The sequence below is a fragment of the Anolis carolinensis genome, chromosome 2 (genome assembly GCF_035594765.1).
Source record: "Anolis carolinensis isolate JA03-04 chromosome 2, rAnoCar3.1.pri, whole genome shotgun sequence".
In the NCBI taxonomy this organism is placed as follows: Eukaryota; Metazoa; Chordata; class Lepidosauria; order Squamata; family Dactyloidae; genus Anolis; species Anolis carolinensis.
The window spans coordinates 301,476,680-301,497,713 of NC_085842.1; the positions used below are offsets into that span (position 1 = coordinate 301,476,680).

At 41.9% G+C, this 21,034-nt stretch overlaps 1 protein-coding gene across 1 annotated transcript in view; it reads right to left on the reverse strand.

The window, feature by feature from the left end:
• The window catches only part of c7 (complement C7), a 29,572-nt gene extending 22,907 nt beyond the window's left edge, over positions 1-6,665 (reverse strand). The window contains exons 1-4 of the mRNA XM_003216232.4: positions 6,421-6,665; positions 6,072-6,127; positions 4,013-4,088; positions 607-748 (exon numbers count right to left, since the gene is read on the reverse strand). Of these exons, the coding sequence (XP_003216280.2) occupies positions 607-748; positions 4,013-4,088; positions 6,072-6,127; positions 6,421-6,426 (280 nt within the window). The 5' untranslated portion in view covers positions 6,427-6,665. The remainder of the gene's footprint in view (positions 1-606; positions 749-4,012; positions 4,089-6,071; positions 6,128-6,420) is intronic.
• Positions 6,666-21,034: the final 14,369 nt, after the last annotated feature.

A 21,034-nucleotide genomic window follows, 5' to 3' on the forward strand; every position in this document is an offset into this window, starting at 1 on the left:
AGTGACTTTGAAGTGTGTTAAAATACTATCTTCACTATATATATGGTTTTTGTTTTGTTGATGTTCTTTAATAGTTACATGTTACCTGGGTATAATCCATTCTAAAAATAGCTGAATTTGGACAGTAGAGATAGATTTCATGTTTCATTTTTTATGTAAACTTATCTAAATTTGCAAATTTCTTCATGAACAGAATGGAAAAAACATAGGATTGAAACAATGCGAGAGAGAAATGAAGCAAAACTGTCAGATCTGTCTGTTCCACAAGAATTTACTTTGGTTCTGATGTTTTCTTAAGCAATGGATTAATTGCTGAAAATCAGTTTCCCATGACTTTTTTTCACCTTCACCTCTATTTCACAACCTCCACTAATCCCTGCTTGCTCATATCCCTCTTTGTGGCAAGACAAAAGAACGCTGAAAAGCTTCTGCTTTTGGCTTGAAAACAATTTCCTCAATTGAAACTTCAACATTTCTTTGGGAAGCACTGTCTGAATTTGCACAGTGGAATTTTAGATATCTGAAACTGCCTGTCTTGTTTCAAACAGACTCAATTGGTTGTTGAACCTTGAATGAAGTATCATGAGGGCCTTTGGAAGAACATACCTGAGGAACATCTAAAACGATCACCACATCCTTCTTCTGATGGACATCCTCTTGTAGGAACACATGGGCGAGTTTCAAATGAACTACCTGAACACAGATGTCCTCCATATTGTCCATAAACTGCTATGGTCCTTCTACGAATCTAAATCCAAAAGCAATTATTTAGGGGTGGGAATGAGATATTAGTTTTCTGTTAAGAGACACACTCCTCTTTCAGTGTTTTTCTTTCTTTCCATCTTCCGCATTGCTGAGGAGACCTCAGGAGACCCTTGGTATCCACTGTGGTTTGGTTCCAAGACCTACCATGGATACCAACATTTATGGATGCTCAAATCCCATTATAGATAACGACATAGGAAAATGATGTCCTGTATATAGTCTTTTGGGATTTTTAACTGAAGATTTTTCAAGCTGTGGATGGTTGAATCCATGGATGTAGAATTTGTGTATACAGAAGACAACTGTACAAACAGAATGACACTATTGATATGAACACTTCCACATGTGAAACCTGAGAGAATTTCCCCTATTATATACCTCCTGAAAGAGACCAAATATGGACATAGATCCTGGAAAAATTACTTCTCCTCTGCCCAAGATGAGAGTCAGAATTGTAGAAAAGTTGGAGTACTGTATGGTAGGACTCTGGGAAACCAGGATTCGAATCCTCACTTAGCTGTGGAATCCTACTGGGTGAACCTGGGCAAATCACTTTTTGTCTTAAGAGGAAGGCAATTGAAATTCTCCCTGAACAAATCTGGTCAAGTAAACCCTTTGGTTGGATTGCCAAAAATTGAAGCTGACCTAAAGGCACATAACAATTAAGTCCCCCCTTCTCCTACTCCCCAAACAAACATTTACATGTTTTGTTGAAAATATATGCCACCAAATCTGCTTGCTAGTGGTGAGCATGTCACTATGAAAAGTGCAGCAGAATCAACTAGATACAGTTTGGCAGCTATGATGACATGTATTTTATGGTGAGGTGTAGTGCCTGAAATTTTGAATATGGATGTGGAAGACTTTGTTGCCAATTCCCACTGCATCACAAAACTTACTGGGTATCCTTGGATCAATTACACTATGTAACACATTTTTTTGTTTCTGGGTTATAAATGTCATTTCCTAATTAGTAAAGGTAAAGGTTTTCCCCTGACATTAAGTCTAGTTGTGTCCAACTCTGGGGGTTGGTGCTTATCTCCATTTCTAAGCCGAAGAGCCAGCATTGTTCGTAGACACCTCCTAGGTTATGTGGCCAGCATGACTGCATGGAGTGCCATTACCTTCCCACCAGAGTGGTACCTATCGATCTACTCACATTTGCATGTTTTCTCATTGCTAGGCTGGGGCTAATAGCAGGAGCTCACTCCGCTCCCTGGATTTGAACCGCCAACTTTTCAGTCGGCATGTTCAGCAACTCAGCGGTTTAACCCGCTGTGCTACCTGGGGTTCCCCATTTCCTAATTGGTTCTATGATAAAAACATGGAAAAAGTTTATTAACTTGTAAAACCCTTTTGTTTTTGCAGGACATCCTACAGCACATTTTGCTATAGTTTTTCAATGAATATCTCATACATCTCAACCATTTCAATATAGTTTGTGGCAGCCACAAAAACAGATTTCTGGGGTACATCAACTACTTTCAAAGTAAGTACTGCACAATTGAATGGGAAATAACACTTTCAAACTAGGAACAGAACATTTTAAAAATGTTGTTACATAGTGTTATTGAGAGCAAAAGGCTGTGTGCTGCACAACTAGAAATATACATGTGGAAGGCTGCTTAAAAATAAGAATCTATAAATCTTGATGAAAGAGTCCGGTTGATTTTCCCATTCCTAAATTGTTTTTCCTCTTGAAGTAATGAATTCTAAAATAAAATAAGCAAGGAGAAAAATAATTTGCATTTTAATTTGAGAGCTATTGCTGTTTTAAAAGTTGGCCATTTTACCAGCAAATGAAAGGCCGTTTTATCCGCCCATTCCTAGATGATGCATTCTTTTGTGGATAATCTAGCAGTAGGCAATCAATCAATATTGGAAAGCTGGAATAATTCAAATTATTTAATTGAAACTGCAATCCCATGCCCATTTTGATAGAAGTAAAATCCATAGAACTCAAACTCACAAGCTTGCAGTTTGAGGCAATGGGACCATGCATATATATTTCAAAACAGGTCCTGCTGAACTGAATTGGACTTACTTCAGAAGTTATGGTACACACCCTGAAAAAACACAGCTGTTTATAATATTAATTGTAATTAATAGACATGATCTTCCTGGGTGTCCCTTTTTACAAACCCCTCTAAATCTCCAAAAACATAGTGATGCCCTTCTACACTTGTCATATTAATGAGAAATGAAGCCCAGGGGGATGTTATCAAAGATTGCAGATTTTGCTCTAAACCAGTGCTTCTCAACAGTTGGCTTTCTAAATATTCTAGGTTTCAATTCACCTAATATCTTACCAATGATCATGTTGAGTAGGACTTCTGGAAGCATTTGGACTTCGGAGCAGCATTTCAACGTCAATGAACTAGATTTCCATTTGCAAACATTACTGAAAACTAACTGAGCAAGCCACTCTACATTTCAGTTGACTGAAGTAAAATAAACTGTAGGCTCCCTTCCATGTTTTTGTTCTCGCTTTAAGTTTTTGATGACATATGAATAATTATTACCATTATTATGTGGTGGTCTTGGTCAAGACATCCCTATGTTCCCTTGAAGTTATCTAGTTCTTTGATATCTATGCTTCAGCATAGGGGACCAAGTAAAATAACTGATTTTAAGTAGGCAATTTTCTCTCTCTCTCTCTCTCTCTCTCACACACACACACACACACACATACACACATACAAATACATATTTTAATTGAAAATAGATCTATCAAGATGGCCTAAGTGTGGCTCTCCGGTGGCCCTGGACCACAACTCCTAGCATTCCTCACTAAGGACCTTATCAGATGGAGGTCCAGAAACTGGGGAACAGTGGAGGATATGGTAATGAAATGCCCAGCTTCATCCCCTTCCATAGCTGGTCATAAGCTGCCATCCCACAAGGTTTCCTGTATTATTATTATGTTTATTTATACCCAGCCTTATCTCTCCCAAAGGAGACCCAAAGTGGCTTAATATTTAAAAAATCAGTATACCATTTAAAATATATAAATATGCAAACACTAAAACAGGATTAAATATAAACAGCATTCAAAAATTCCCAGTCATCTGTATCCTCAGGGCTCCCTCTTAATGAGCTGTCAGCATGCTGCCCTCACACTGCTGGGAGATTCTTGGAAGTATAGCTCATTAATGTTTCTAAGCTCATGTGTCAATGTGCTTATTTCATGACTTTTTAAAAAGAGGGGCCACATAATTTACAAATGAGAAAAGCTTAAACATGTTACCTGAGTTTTAGTACAGCCATCACACTCAGACCAAGGACCAAATGAATTCCATCTGCAGTTAACTGAAGAATAAGGCCTATTGGATTATGTATAAAGAAGAGGAAAATGTCAAGGATTGTAGAATGAATGTGTCTAGCTCCCCTGAAAAAGTATAAGCTTTCCATCAAAAAGTACAAGATTCTGACTCTAGCATCTCCAAATATATTTTTTGTTAGTTAGAATAATAGACAAGCACTTTGTCAATCTAGTGCCCCCTAGTGAGCTAGACTACAATGCATATTAGAAGGGCCTTATGTTTGGGGAAGCTAGTACAGACAGTACTGAACTACATGAGCAAATAATTTGATTTGGTAGGAAGCCGCTTCTTATAGTCCTATGCAGTATTTGCACACTTAAAGAAATCCAGTGAAATGACTACATATACAGTATTATAGAACAGGACTTGCAACAAAGCATTGCTTTTTCTAGATTTCTATTCTGCTTTGAAAACATTATCACCATATTACTCTATTGCTTTCTATAAGATGTGGTCTTGAGACATCCCATATTTATTATCTTGCATTCAATTACTCCTAAGGGTCTAAATACCCCAAGGTACCAAATCCTGTCTAAACTTGGAATAAGTAGGGTCAGCCCTAATTATTACTACAATTGATGTGAGACCATCAATGAATAGCAGAAACTGTAGGTTAGATTTCAGAGGAAAGTACTAACAAAATCACCCCTGAGTATTTCTTGCCTAAGAAAACCTAATGAAATTCAGTGGGATATAATTTTGAGGGAACATGGTTACAACGGGGCTATAAGTCTACTGAGGAAGTGCTTTTTCCATTGTGGAGATGCTGTGATGCTCAGGTTAAGCTATTCAATACGTGTTTGGACAAGGGCTTATCATGTCCATGGATGTTCAGAAGCTAGTGGATTCCAGCTCCCATCAGATCGAAATCAATGACCAAATATGAAGTGGACTGTAGCCAAGTAAGATCTGGGGGGCTGTTCCATCTTCAAAATCAAGCAGATGTGTCTCAGGATATTTATGACACAGCCTACTATTAAACCTAGATTACACAGGCATTTCACATAGAGTAATGGCCTTAATTGATTGGCAGCCAGAAATTAAATATGTAAAACAGTGTTTTGCTGCAACTGTTCTGTATACCCATTTCACAGCTGACTCTTGCCATTAGTGCAGTTGCTCAAAATGCAGGAGCCCTGCCTAAGAAAAAAAAGATAGCTACCCTTCCCTTCTTTCTGTGTGTTGACCAGAGTTTCCTAACCAGTTTCCCAGAAACCTGGGGTTCTGCAAATCATTGGAAGTTCCATAAGAGATCATGACTTTTTTAAAATCATGTTTGGATTTGTGAGCTTTGAGACCTGATAATTTGTATACAGGAGATCTCCGAGACCTGAAAATTATTTTAAGGGTAGAAAGGTTGAGAGAGTCTGGTGCAGACAAAAGCCTAATAACAATAACAATAATAATAATAATAATAATTTTATTCTTGTACCCCGCCTCTATCTCCCCGCAGGGACTCAGGGCGGCTTACAAATGCAAAAGAGTATACATACAAAAACATCAAATACCAAAAATGCACAAATGAAAAATGAAAACATATGATTAAAATCAAACCATTAATAAGACAAAGTTAAAACACTACAATAGAAAAAAAACATAAGGATGGGCTGATCAAAGTGCACTAAGTGAGACTTGTAAACATAGAGGAAGTTAAAGGCGCTATAAGAACATTGGGGAGAACCCAAATGCGAGTTGAACCCTGAGGCTATATAAAGAAATTACCCATGCGGATGCAACCGATCAAGGATAACCATTTGTGCAAGAATTTAGCATTCAAAAGGGTGGTACTTAAAAGCCTAGTTGTGACTGTTGGGAGAAATTTAATTGCATCCACCAATTCTAATTAGAGAATTGCAGCTGCTGCAGCCACACTTTCTAGAGCATTTGGAAGCTATAGTTCCAAAAGTAATGCAGGTGTGCCATCTGTGCTGAATGAAATGCAGTCTCAAATAAAAGACTTGACAAGATCAAGGAAGTACTTACCTTGAAAAAACAGGAAAATTGCCCAATATTTGCAAGAGAATAAAGATCTCAAGTGCCTAAAAAGTGAAGAAAGAAAAGAGAGAGAGAATCAACTGTGTTGGTTAACATTTAGTCTGATTTTCCAAGGTCCAAGCATGAGCTTTCCTGAAAGTAGGTGCTGCTATCAATACTGCTGCTTGCAAATGCAAATGCATGTGTCCTAGAATGTTTCAATTCCAGAGTTCATTCCCATTCCTTCCCAGCTCCAAATTATTGCAATTCTTTGCTACTACACTGTGCCTTTCTGTCAAACAACAACAATGAAAGCTGACCAGGCTATACATTGCTAGCATTGTCTCAATTATCTTACCTTCATGTTCACAGAAATACTGAGTTACACAGCAACTGTAAACAACAGATTCCTCTCTTGCAATGGGAATCTGGTTTGGAATCAGAAAGAGCAACTGGCAGTCTCTCTGTCTCTGAACCTCTGGAGACTGACTCTTTTGGTCTGTTTTGCTCTTTCTTTCACAAGGCAGGCCTTAAGCAACACAGAGGAATGTTATGCCTAGCCCATCTCATATCTCTAGGGACGCCAGCAGCCAGATCCTGTAACTTCTATGGTATTAACAAATAAATTATAAACCAAAGGTCAGCATCATAAATTGCAAAGCACTGGAATTCAGCCAGAGCTTGATTAACTGCTTTTTTGTATATAAAAGGTAGTTAGTTATAAATGTAATTTCAAGGCCCCCAAGTAATTGGCTGCAGTTATAGATTGAAATGACAAAATTATTCCTTTCCACCCCCACCCCCCAATTCCCAAATAAGAACACAAGTTAGCAGGAAGAGAAATGTATAAACAACACTTGAACCATAGCTACTTTTCCATATAAAAATAACTTAAGAGCAATAAACTTTACATTTACACCACAAAAGATGTAATCCTGTTACTTTTTGCATTACATTTATAACGTCAGTTAACTACAGCCTTTGTTAATGGGAAAATGAATCAATTCACAAAATGTTGCTTATTAGTCTGCAGTTCCCCTTGGTATTGGCTTTGAGATTCTGAGAGTTGTAGTCTCAGAATGTAAGGTTTCCAATCTCCAAAAATACTCAAGAAAAATGAAGTTTCATGAGATTTCCAAATGTAGCCTGCATATTTCTGTTCTTGAAGATAAGATTGCACTTAGGGGTACTCAAACTTGAAATAAACTGTACATAACTGAGACATAATACTTTGTAAGGATGAAAGTAGTTGCATAGAAATGAGCTGTGTGGCCTTGCAAACCTGAATGCTGTGACATGGAGATGAACAAGCATGAAAACAATAGCAAGAATGAACACTATTGTGAAGGACTGTGTTGCACATGTTTGAAGGCTGTTGTGTTGGGGTTTACTTATGAGTAGACAAACATAGAATGTATTTTTTCTTACAGGCAATCCCCAAGTTATGAACAAGATAGGTTCTCTAGGTTTGTTCCTAAGATGAATTTGTTTGTAAATCAGAACAAATACATTCTTAAAATGTAACTTCAGTCAATATATATATATTCTTTAGTTTTGGAAAGCATAGGAAAGGGTTAACACCCCTGTGGTGTTTGTTTTGCTGTCTGTGCCTCTTTCTGAAGATTTCACCTTACTTTTTTGTCGCTGTGATCATTGGATTTTGAAAAGTGCAGCTTGTTGTGGAAACAAGGATTGGTGATTAAGCTTCAATAGAAATACCTTGTGCCCATGATAATTCTTGCAGGAGTTAATTTACCTTGCAAGGGGTAGATTTCTCTCACTTCCTATTGTCTCACCTCCGTTCTTAACTATGAGTCATTTGCAAGTCAGATGTTGTAACTCAGGAACTGTCAGTATTTGAATTAGAGGTCCAAATGCAATTGCAATTTCTGATTGCCCCCTTGTAGCGGAACCTTTGTGCTCCGGTCCTTGTTTGAGCGCAGTGGAGGAATGGAGACGGACAACTGAAGGAATTCCAAGAAAGCAGTTTTATTTCGCTAATGGCCACTAGGGTTCCCCCTAGCACAAAGTAAGTGCTTCTCCAGGGAGAACCCCCAGTGACGGGCTGAGAAAATATTTATACACACTACAGGGTTCGGGTTATGCCCGCCCACAAGCAAATTCATTGGCTTAGAGTTGTGACGCTGCCCAATCAGTGCTGACCAGCAGGCCGGCTGCACTCTTTCTGTGCCGTGCTCACAAATCATTCAGAGCGCCTGCGTACGCATGCGCTGTTTGTTTATCTTTAGCTTTCATTTCTTCAGAAACACGTGATTTCCCAGAAATCACATGTTTCTGTGAGCTTATGCACCCGGGTCGCTAGCCGTTGCCATCTCTGCCCATATATGGCATTTCCTGGGGTTCTTTAACCTCCCGCCTCACTCCCCCATTTTCTTTTTGCGAAGCGCATGTACAAAAGCTGAAGCAAAGCATTATGGTTCCATCCAATCCCGCTTGGCTTGGAGTATGGCTATCTTTTTTTCAGGTAAGGATTGTGTGACACACCTAGTACACATTTGCATCATTATTGGAGTGCAGCACATAACTATGAGAACAATGAACAATCCTAAAATCCCTATCAACAATATGTTCTTCAACCATTCTATTGAGGGTAACCAGCTAGTCACCCAGGAGAAGGGAGACCAACCTTCTATCTCCTGGACATTATTGTAAATTAACTTTTGTAATGACTCGATGTCATCTTCAATAGTACTATTCAAGTTATGAAATTTCACTACACAACGCCCTCTAACCATGGCGCATAACCCCCCCCTGGCCGCCAGTAGGTAGTCAAGGGCCAACTTATGCTGTAGGGCCATCTGGCTGATTTCTTCTACTTCAGACTGGATTTCCCGGAAAATTTTACCAGTGGCATTTATGGACTTTTCAAGGCGGCAAGTCAGGCCTAGAACACTTCTACGATTTGCTTGAGCTACAATCCCTGGGTAAGCACCCAGGGTCAACAAGCCTGTGATCAGGCCTCCTCCTACACGGGAGGCTTCTGAACCTGACAGGGCCTTGTTAATAATGACCTCATCCGAGCATTCTGGTCCTAGAGGGCCTGTTTGCACAATGTCCCGTTTCAGGCGCTGATGCCTTTTGTGTAAGACCTGAACTGGGAATGTCAAATAACCCACACCGACACACTGGTAGTTGCCGGGGTGATAATTTGTGGCCCATTTATCAAAGAAAAACCATAGATTTGGATCCCTAATTTGCCATAACGGACAGAGGCTTTTACCTAGGCTCAGTTGGGTTAATTGTTGCAGTATGTTCATATAAGATTTTAGGCCCTCAATAGAATCATTCACACTAAATGTGGGATAATCTGGATACATGCTAGCCCACTCGGTTGCGGTTAGATTTAATCGTGAGACATAAGATGTATTAAATCGTCCATGTAGATAGAACCGGTCTCGACAATGGGAATAATTGCCTAATCGGGAAAAGAACGCCTGCCTAGTTCCCCAGTGTTTCCACTCAGAATTCCATATTCCCGATCCTCCACAACAGAAGCACAAACCCCTGGTGGAGGTATGGTATCTAAACCGTCGAAACCGAGTTTTATTTATCTTTTGCGGTATGCTAGAAAACACGGTAGGTGGACCCTCCTGAGCCTTGGACAATCCCTCCAACACAATCTGTGGTTCATCAATTAAATCGGGAAGAAATGAAAAATCTCCTACGGTGAGGGGGTGTTCATATATTAATGCTACCTCTTTCCCGTGCTGCTCAAACATATAATTGGCATGTTCTTTTATCCAATTCCCATGTGCTCTTTTTCCAAAAGAGAGAATAAAACTCAGCACAAATAATATACCAAACACAGTGCGCTTTCCTCCCCTCCTCATAACTTGTCTCCCACTTTTTCCTCTCAAAATGTCTAGCCACCATCTCCCGGAGAGCGCCTTTGTTGGGCCATGCTGCGACATACTTGACCACCGACGCTCCGTTGCACCCGAAGGGATCAGCTTCATGGCCTTGTTGACCCCTTAGGGAGTTGCCGGATGATCCTGAGTCTCAGGTCCTCACCAGGAACTCTCTCCGTCCGCCACTCCTCAGGTGCTAGTTTTACACGGGTGTAATGTATCCACGGCTTAATCTCCTTCACCTTCACTGCAGTGGGGGTAGACAGGAGCACAACATAGGGTCCTCGCCACTTGGGTCCCAATGGCTCAATCTTCCAATCCTTGACCAGAACCTCGTCACCTGGTGAAAAACAATGTAGAGGTGTGGTAGGGAATGGTGGGTTCAATTCAGAAATGTATTTTTCTAACTGCTGCATTTGTCTGCCCAAAGCCTGAACCTGGGCCAATGTCTGTTTCTCTCCTATGAGGTGTTGCTCAGCTCCTGTCTCTAAGGCTCCCTTCAAGTTCAAAGGGGGTCGTCCATAGAGTCTTTCAAAAGGGGAGAGTCCTGTCCGTTTGTGTGGTGTACATCTGATTCCTAATAATGCCATGGGCAAAACCACCGTCCACGGCAATCCTGTCTCTTGGCAAAGTTTCCCAAGCTGAGCCTTTAATGTCCTATTCATTCTTTCCACTTTTCCAGAAGATTGGGGTCTATATGCACAATGTAACTTCCATTTTATGCCCAAAATTCTACATAATCCTTGCACAGCCTGTTGAATATATGCGGGGCCATTATCTGATCCAATTTCTAAGGGTATGCCAAATCTGGGAATAACATCTTTCATTAGAGCTCTTGACACCTCTACAGCCTTCTCAGTCCTTGTAGGGTAAGCCTCCACCCATCCTGTGTATGTGTCCACGAACACCAGTAAATATTTGTATCCTTTGTATGGGGGCATTTCTGTAAAGTCAGTGACTAAAGCTTCAAAGGGTACCCCACCCACATGTTGGACTCCTGGTGGCTTGAGGGGTCCTTCTCTGGGGTTATTTTTGATACATGTCCAGCATCTTCGGGCTGCTGCTGCCGTTAGGCTATGTAATCCATCGATATACAACTGTCGTCCTAGCAGATTTGCCAATGCCATTTTTCCTAAATGTGTGTTTTGGTGCATGTGTTGGACTAAGTGCCATGCCAAGTCCTTAGGGACGTAGACACGGGCGTCTGGCATCACTATGAGTTCTCCTGACCACTGACCCTTCTCCTTTAAGGCCCATTCTTCTTCCTCTGGTGTATATGTAATGTTATGTTCAGTTAATTCTACCTGTAGGGCCATTACCTGATGTTCAATATAGGGCAGCCTAGCTGCCTCTTTGGCTGCCAGATCAGCCTGCCTATTTCCTTGCACTACGGGATCGTCTCCACGTTGGTGCCCTTTACAATGCATCACAGCCACCTGCCTTGGCTTCCAAACCGCCTCCAGGAGATCCACAATCTCTCCAGCATGTTTCACGCACTTTCCTCCAGACGTGAGGAGCCCGCGCTCCTTGTACAGTGCTCCATGTGCGTGGAGGGTCGTGAAGGCATATTTTGAGTCTGTGTAGACGTTAACCCGCTTTCCGCTTGACAATTCCAACGCTCGGGTCAGGGCAATCAATTCGGCCTTCTGGGCAGAAGTCCCCGGGGGCAGTGACTCTGCTTCCAGCGTCTCTCCCCCCCACCGAACAACCGCATAGCCTGAGTGTCTTTGATTATTTTCCATAAAGGAGCTTCCATCTGTGAACAGAGTGTCGTCCACCTTAGTTAGTGGCACATCCTTCAAATCCGGTCGACTGGAGAATACCTCATCCATCACCTGGGCACACTGATGGATCGTAGTGTCTCCTGGAGTCGGGAGCAAGGTGGCCGGATTCAGAGTGGAGCAAGTCTCCAGGGTCACCAGTGGGTTGTCACACAACAATCCCTCATATTTCATTAACCTCTCACTTGTGAGCCAGCGCGGTCCCTTAATGTCTAACAGTGCCTTAACGCTATGGGGCACCTTAACTGTCAGTGGCTGTCCTAGGGTCAATTTATTCGCTTCTTTGATTAAATCTACTGATGCTGCCACAGCCCTCAGGCAAGGTGGCAATCCACGAGCCACTGTGTCCAATTGCTTTGACAAGTAGGCAATCGGCCTTTGCCATGAACCTAGTGGTTGGGTCAATACTCCAACCGCTGTTCCTTCCCGCTCTGCAGCGAACAGAGTGAATGGTTTTTCCAAATCGGGCAGTCCTAATGCTGGAGATGACATCAATGCTTCTTTTAATGCCTTAAATGCCTGTTGACATTCTTCTGTCCACTCAAATGGATCTTCTCTTCCACCTCTCGTAGCCTGGTACAGTGGCTTAGCCAACACGGTGTAGTTGGGGATCCACTGTCTACAATATCCTGCTGATCCCAAAAATTCCCGCACCTGTCGCCGGGTGCTGGGAGTGGGGATGGCACAAACAACTTCCTTTCTTTCAGCTCCTAACATCTTCTTTCCTTCGGTCAGATGGAAACCCAAATATTTCACCGTGGGACAGCACAACTGGGCCTTTTTCTTTGACACTTTGTAACCCTTTTCTTCCAATGTCTTGAGTAATCTCAAAGTATGCTCTCTAGTGCCTCCTAGTGTCCGGCAAGCGATAAGCAGGTCATCTACATATTGAAGCCAAATTCCCTCTTCTTTAGGTATTACAAAATCCTGTAAGTCTTTGGCCAGGGCTTGACCAAAAATGGTCGGGCTGTCCCGGAACCCCTGAGGAAGGCGTGTCCAAACATACTGGGTCCTTTGCCCTGACTGCTGAGATTCCCACTGGAAAGCAAAGATCGGTTGGGATACAGGGGCCAATCGAATGCAAAAGAATGCATCCTTTAAATCCAATACAGTAAACCATTTGGCAAATGCTGGTACTAGACTCATCATGATGTATGGATTTGGCACTACCGGGGTTAGGGGAACGGTGACTTGATTTACAGCCCGCAAATCTTGAACTGGGCGATATTCTCCTTGTCCTCCTGGTTTCTTGACTGGGAGCAGGGGCGTGTTCCATGGGGAACTGCATGGTACCAATATCCCATGCTGCAGAAGTCGCTCTAGATGCTTTCTGATCCCCTGCACTGCCTCTCGACTGACGGGATACTGTGGCTTACATATGGGTCCCATTCCTCTTTTCACTTCCACCACCACCGGCGGAACATATTTAGCTAATCCTGGAGGATTATCTTCTGCCCACACTAAAGGAGTCTCATGCCATGGCCATTGTATTTCTTCAGTAAAAATCCTAACTTGAAACAGTCTCCATTCCTCTTCCATGGGAAATGATAGCTCCATTTGTCCATTCTTCATGAACTGGAGTTGTGCTTGTAATTTTGATAAAATGTCCCTTCCCAATAGAGGGACTGGGCAGTCTGGGAGATATAACATCTTATGCTTGACCTGATGTCCGGCCAGATTGCAGGTGCGTTCCTTAAGGAAGGGGCACTTCTGGGTCTTCCCAGACACCCCTATTACTTTCGTAGTTTCCCGAGTTGGTGGACTAATTTTTGTATTTACTACTGATTTTTCGGCACCTGTGTCCACTAAAAAGTCCAATTGTTGGTCCCCGATTTCAAGTGTGACCATCGGCTCCCCGGGGTCCAACAAAACAAGAGCCTGGCTTCCTCATTCCTCTCCTCCATCCATATCTTCCCATTCTTCTTCCATCACAGCTGCTGCAGCTATCACCTCTCTTGCAGGAAAAGGTACGTAGTTCCCACGTCCTCTTCCCCTTCCTGGGTTTCTTCCTCTCTCAGGCCTTCCTCTTTCTCTCGGTCCTTCCTGACTTCCTTCTCTTCCTTCTGGGCATTCACCTTTCCAGTGTCCAAACTTCTTACATTTAGCACATTGGTCTCGACCTAACCTCCGAGGGGGCCCTCTTCTTCCTCCTTGTCCCCCTCTGGCATATCCTCCTCTTCCTCTCTGTCCACTTGCACTTTGTTCCATCATGGTAACTAATGCTTGGTATTCCTGCTTCTTCTTCCTGTCCTTCTTCTCTTCTTCTACCTGGTCCCTCGCCATATAAACTTGATCTGCGAGTGCCAACAATTCATTCATAGTCTTTCCTAGAAATCCTGGTTGCTTTTGAATCTTTCTCCGGATGTCAGGAGCCGCTTGACTGATAAAAGACTGTTGAATCGCCCTCCTACCGTTTTCATCCTCCAAATTATATGGGCTATACTTTCTATATGCTGCCTCCAGCCTTTCCAAAAAGGCTGTTGGTGACTCAGATTTTTCCTGTACCACTCCCTGAATTTTTACAATGTTGACGGGTCGCGGCGGGCCCCTCTTTACCGCTTCTACCAATATACGCTGGAATCCTCTCAGTCTCTGCAAATGTCCTTCTTCTGCGGTGTCCCATTGGGGATCTATTTCCACAGGAAACCTCTGTGCTCCCCACTCGGCTGCATCACCATCTTGTGGGGCACCAACCTGGGCTATGGCTACCCCATTATTCAACACTGCTCTTCTCTCCTCTGATGTGAACAACATATTCAACAATTGTCTGCAATCTTGCCAGGTGGGATTATGGGTTGCCATAATCCCTTCCAATAGCCTAGCCATAGCTTGGGGTTCTTCACTATAAGGTGGAGTATTATTTTTCCAATTCAAAATGTCACTACTACTGAAAGGCACTACCTGGTATGCTTGAACTATCTCATTCCTGTTGTTTATCACAGGCACCGTTCTCAAGGGCATCTGGAGGGCCGGTCCGGTCGGTGAATCACCAGGCCACACCGGAGCTCCATGTCTCCGAGTTTGTGCCGGAGAAGCATCACTGGGCATCCGTTGTGACTTCTTCTTTTCCTTTGTTTCCTCCTGATATTTTTCTAGGCTAGGATAGTGTTTCTTGGCCGCTTCGGTTGACTCCGAAGAGTAGGGTGGGGGTCTCGTTCCTAGTGTAGGTGCACCGGGGGCTGTTCCCTGGGGTGGGGGGGGCGGTGGCAAGGGTGGCGGCAATAATTCCTGTTGTCTAGCCTGTACACTCAACTGTAAATCTGGGTAGTCCTCCTCATTGGATTGGAAAACTTCCTTCTTTTTCCCCTCCTTCTTCACCACCATACATTTGCCATTCCTGCACTGTCGAACCCAACCTGGATCTTCTCTAACTACCCGTTCCCACGTAGCAATATAGACCCACTGGTTCGGATGATTCACAGCACAATATTCTTCCACTGTTCGGATCAGTTTCAGATCCCACGTTCCTTCTACTTGCCAACCTAAACCAAACTCTGGCCATTCTCCCTGACACAAATTCCTCAGTCTATAATCTCTCAGGTCCCTTGGATTCCCTGCTACGGCTCTGCTAGCAAAAGAGCCAAAATTATCTAAGATGCATTGTAAGGGAGTGGAGCTCTTTGAATTTTTCCCTCCCATCCTGCCTAATAGAGGGGACTGTCCTGGCCTGGGCACCCGGCCACTCAATGGCATGCGTCAGGAAACACAAGACAGAACCCCTTTCTACCTCCCTGGGAACTTTTTTTTGTCCCTCCCAGCGCTGGCGTTCCCTTAATATCTCATGCAAACCCCTATACTTGCCAGATTTCTGTAGACGTCGGACCAACCTTCGCCCCTGGGCTTTTTTCCCTGGATCCTTTTCCTCCTAGCCGGTTTCTATGGAACCTCGCTGATGTTGCAGCTCTCACCGTCAGTCGGCGTTGGCATCAGAGGCAAGCACCGTAGCCGGTCTTGTAATATTCAGGGGCCCCTTCTCGTCTCACGGTAGTTGCCTCAGGCCCCCACCGCTGAGTTGAGGCCGTCCCGCCAACGGGATCCGTCTCCAATCTCCTGGCCCGTCTTATAGGAAATCACGTCGGGGTCACCAGAAAATGTAGCGGAACCTTTGTGCTCCGGTCCTTGTTTGAGCGCAGTGGAGGAATGGAGACGGACAACTGAAGGAATTCCAAGAAAGCAGTTTTATTTCGCTAATGGCCACTAGGGTTCCCCCTAGCACAAAGTAAGTGCTTCTCCAGGGAGAACCCCCAGTGACGGGCTGAGAAAATATTTATACACACTACAGGGTTCGGGTTATGCCCGCCCACAAGCAAATTCATTGGCTTAGAGTTGTGACGCTGCCCAATCAGTGCTGACCAGCAGGCTGCACTCTTTCTGTGCCGTGCTCACAAATCATTCAGAGCGCCTGCGTACGCATGCGCTGTTTGTTTATCTTTAGCTTTCATTTCTTCAGAAACACGTGATTTCCCAGAAATCACATGTTTCTGTGAGCTTATGCACCCGGGTCGCTAGCCGTTGCCATCTCTGCCCATATATGGCATTTCCTGGGGTTCTTTAACCTCCCGCCTCACCCTCACTTTAAAATATATATATTTCAAAGCTTCAATACTTGAGGATTTAAGGCCCATTGAAAACTCAACTCCTCAGTTTTGAAAGGAACCCCACTTCTGGGCCTGAGATTAGTTTTGTTTCACCTTGAAAAAAATATATTGGAGGCATTGCCTCTGACCATGGTTCTACATTTTTTTTTCAGTTCCATTTTGTGCCTATTGCTGGAATGCAAGCTGAGATTCTCACTGTTTTCAATTCAAGTCCTCTTCTCAGGTCTGTTGGCAGATTCCAGCTTGAGAAAGAACCATGGTTTTGGAAGCCCGGCATGTCTAGCTAATCCAGTAGGCCAAATCAGACCCAGATAGGGTAGAAGATTTATTCTCAATAGCCAAAGCGGATGTCTGCAGAAAAAGCACTTCAAAGAACTGGCATACCACAATTGTGAATACAGAGCATGTTTATTTCATTTGACAGCTCTATTTAAGGAACCTGCGTCAACTCTTGATTGATTGAAAAACAGTCTGACTAGGATCCGTGTCTTGAGTGGCTCAGGAGTTCATTGGACATCTTCGCTAATTGATGCTTCGTATGGCAGGAAATCAAATAAACTGTCATTGGATCATTTAATGTCAATCAGTTTAATGGTTCGCCTCCAAAAGGGGTGTGATCCCAAAGGAATGCGGTGGGGCAGTATGTAATGAGTCCTTAATGGGGTTTAATGGGTTAGCTCTGGTTAGTACAATAGGAATAATCCAGTGTATATGAATACTTGGAAGTGAGACATGAGTGCCAGATCTTTACCATAGATAGCCCCAATCTTATCAATGGGAGGTCCGATGTAGATACATCTACTGAGTAATTTCTCCCCATCTCCCAGTCCATTATGAGGGGATTATGGAAATTAAGCCAGGTGTCTTGGGTGCGACCAGACAACACTCCAGAAATGATTTACTCAGAAAAGCTAGTGTAAGACAGAGGTGAGTCTCACTAGGTTTGTGGAGCCATGGTTTCTAGTTCATATAATTTTATATATTTCATAATTTGGGGGTTCAATTTCTCGATATCAGGTCCGACAAACTGATTGATTCCAATGTGAAGTGTATCTACACTGTAGTGTTAAAGCAGTTTGACACCACTTTAATTGCCATGGTCCAAAGCTATGGAATCCTGGGAGTTGATTATTACTACTACTACAGCTACTACTACTATTACTATTTACTTCATTTCTATCCTACCTTTCTCTCCATAGGGACTCAAGGTGGCTGACAATAATATGACACAGTCCAATAAAATTTAAAAACAAAGCACATCCAAAAAATCAAAAACAATTAAATATTTGTGTCATGGATACAATTTTTAAAAAAGTTAAGATACAATAAAATACAATTTAAAATTCATTTGAAAGCTACAACCCCCACAGTTCCATACAATTGAACTTAATTCTGCAATGTATAGATGCACCCATAGTCTTCCTCTTTTCTTATTGCCTTCCACTTTATCCATAAACACATTTTTTCCAATGTGTTATGTTATCTCATTATGTATATACTAAAATAATGACAGCCTTCATTTCGTCATTTGGCTTCTAATGAGAGTTTGAGGTTGATTTGCTCTTGAAGGAATTTATTTGGTTTTTTTATGGTTTGCAGTATCTGCAGAACTTTTGCCTGTTAGGAACACACTTGGGAAAATCATATCTTAGGTGATGGGATGGAATGTACTTTTCATTCAATAATACTCTGCCTTAATGCTGTGGGAGCAAATTATACCTCTATTCTTGAATGTCTTCAGACTGGTCTCATTTGGCATATAGCAGCAGGCTAAAGCAGGGATAAAAACTCTTTTGCCTTAAGTGCCCATTTATGAGGAATCCATTAAATTTCCTTATTAGCCTCTGGCCTTTTAAATACAATTGTTATGAGAGTTCCTTCATCATTTTCAAATGCCTCCCAGATTGTTACCATACTACACCCATTAAAACTGATCTTGAATCATTTCTCTCAAAAAGTCAGGTCTTGATCAGAAGAATGTAGCTAGTGGAGAATTAACCCAACCTTTGATGCAACTTTGCTGCTAATGTGCACTAATTTCCCTCTCCGTTCATTATCTGTGTCTCCATATGCCAACTCCTTTCTCCCTATTACTTCTGCAGATGGCAAGGATCAAAACATGGCTGAAAAGAGAGAGAACGTCCAGTTGTTGCTAAATTCTTAGCTTATGAAATTGGCTTTCAGCATGAGCTTCTGGACTTGTTTCTGTTAGCAAATGTCATCTGCCTTTCTTTCTAATTAGCAGTAATTAGCTCTAAAGCTCTTAAGGTATTTATCACATGCCAGGGACTAATACAGTGTGTCTGGGGACATGGCTCCAGGAAATGTGTCAAATCACATTGTTTGACTATTTCCTGCAGATTAGATGGTTCTTTCTCAAAGACTGTCATATAAGTTAACTTTTTTATGAAGGCAGTCAACTTTCTGTAGAGGAAGACAGGTAGCTAGGTAGGCAGGCTGGCTATGTTTTCATCATGCATGCAACAATAACAACAAAATTTAAGGCAGGCCCACAAGAATAGGAAAACTGATGATACATTGTATGTAATTACCGCAAATTATTCAGGCAACATATTATTCACTTCTATAGTAGAAGTATGGTAACATCATTTTGAACATATTACTGAAATAATATTAAAGTATCACTTTTATTTAAAAAATTAAACAAATCTATGATAATAATTCACCAGCCTAGATCCAGCTAACTTGATGTCTAATGACAAGACATTCTAGTGAACCAGTACAAGAGTTTGGAGGGTATTAGCTCCAGCTTGACTCATATTGAGGCAAAATATAAGATGGTATTCTGTATTATTTCACTTAAAGAAGTATAATAATAAAGTATAAAAGATCTGAATAAGAATGATGACATTTTATTAACTTATATTGCGACAGCTGCAAGAATTACCTATGCAAAATATTGGAAATTGCAAGAAATACCATCAAAAGAACAATGGTTAGAAAAAAATGATGAAATTTACGACATGGACAGACTGACCTTCCTGCTAAAAGAAGGTAAAGGGAAAATATCCAAAACAACAGATTGGAAGGGTTATGTAGGATATAGGGGAAAAGCAAAGGTCTAGAAAATAACTAAGAGTTCCCGCAAACTAGAACATGAATGGGTCCAGAATATATGGAAAAGAATGAATGTAACAGAATAAGAATATCGTGAAGAACAAAGAACGGAAGACAAAAATACCCTATACCCTGAGATCTTCCCCTCCCCATACTCTCCTTAGAATTTAGAAATCCAGAATCCATTTATTTATTTATTTACAGTATTTATATTCTGCCCTTCTCACCCCAAAGGGGACTCAGGGCGGATTACAATGAACACATATATGGCAAAAATTCAATGCCAACAGACAAACAACATATATAGACAGACACGGAGGCATTTAACTTTTTTTCCCCAGCTTCACGATTCCAGCCACAGGGGGAGCTGTTGCTTCACTGTCCAGTAGTGACTGTACTTCCTCATTCAATTCCTCGTGTTTTGCTGGCAGTTTTATGATGTTGTAAATTAGTTAAAATAGCCTCCCCGCATAAAGCGTACCTAAATTTCCCTAATTGACAGATGCAACTGTCTTTCGGGGCTGCATAGGTCAACAGCAAGCCAGGCTATTTAATGGTCAGGGGCTTAACCTGACTCGGGCTTCGAACTCATGACCTCTCGGTCAGTAGTGATTTATTGCAGCTGGTTACTAGCCAGCTGTGCCACAGCCCGGCCCTTCTACCTTCTCCTCTTAGTCCCTTCCTACCCTCAGATTGTATCCCCCCTTTTTATGTACTACAAATGAAAACTGAATAATTTTTTTAAAAAGTATAATAATAAAAATAATAAAACTTTATTTCTAGATTGCCCTCTCTTCCCAGAGGGACCCAGGGTGGTTAACATACATATAAATGGCAGACATTCAATGTCACAACTACTTCACTAAGTCAAGCAGATGGTTGAATCTTACTTCAGTATTGGCTACTGGGACAGCATATTCCACTATACTTCAGCCAAGGAGACATTGGGTGCATCTATATTAGAGCATTAATGCACTTTGACAGCCCTTTAAGTTAAGTGCCATAGCTCAGTGCTATGGAATCCTAGGGGTTGTAATTTGATGAGGGACGTGGACTATTTGGCAGAGAAAGCTGAAGACTTTGTATAACTACAACCCTAATGATTCCATACCATTGAACTATGGCAGTTAATGTGGTGTCAAACTGCATTAATTGTACATTGTAGATGCACCCTCAGTCGCATGCCAAAGTTGAATCCATGGGAATGAAGTGATATGTAGGGATACCCTGCTATAGATTCCCCTCATTTCACAGATCCTTATTCTCTCTCCAGCACTTGTTGTTTGAGCATTGTGTGCATCACATTTTTTCCCAATTATACACAAATATTGCACCATTTTAAATAAGTTGATTTTGCTACCTAATCCTCTGTGGATACTGAGGGATAATAGGGATAACTATAACATAATTTCCCTGGCTTTTGTTTATTGTGTTCATTGTGTGCCTTCATAATCAAACAACACTCCACTGACAAGTTTACTTAAACCGCTTAAGGTTTTACAGAAGATTACCACACTTTTGAATTCACACACACAATTGCAATTTAAAAACTCTCATTAAAAAAACATATTAGAGGGCCCCTAAAACTTCAGAGAGAATTAATTATAGTTCTCCTTGAATAAAGTGATAAGTTTCTGATGGATTTC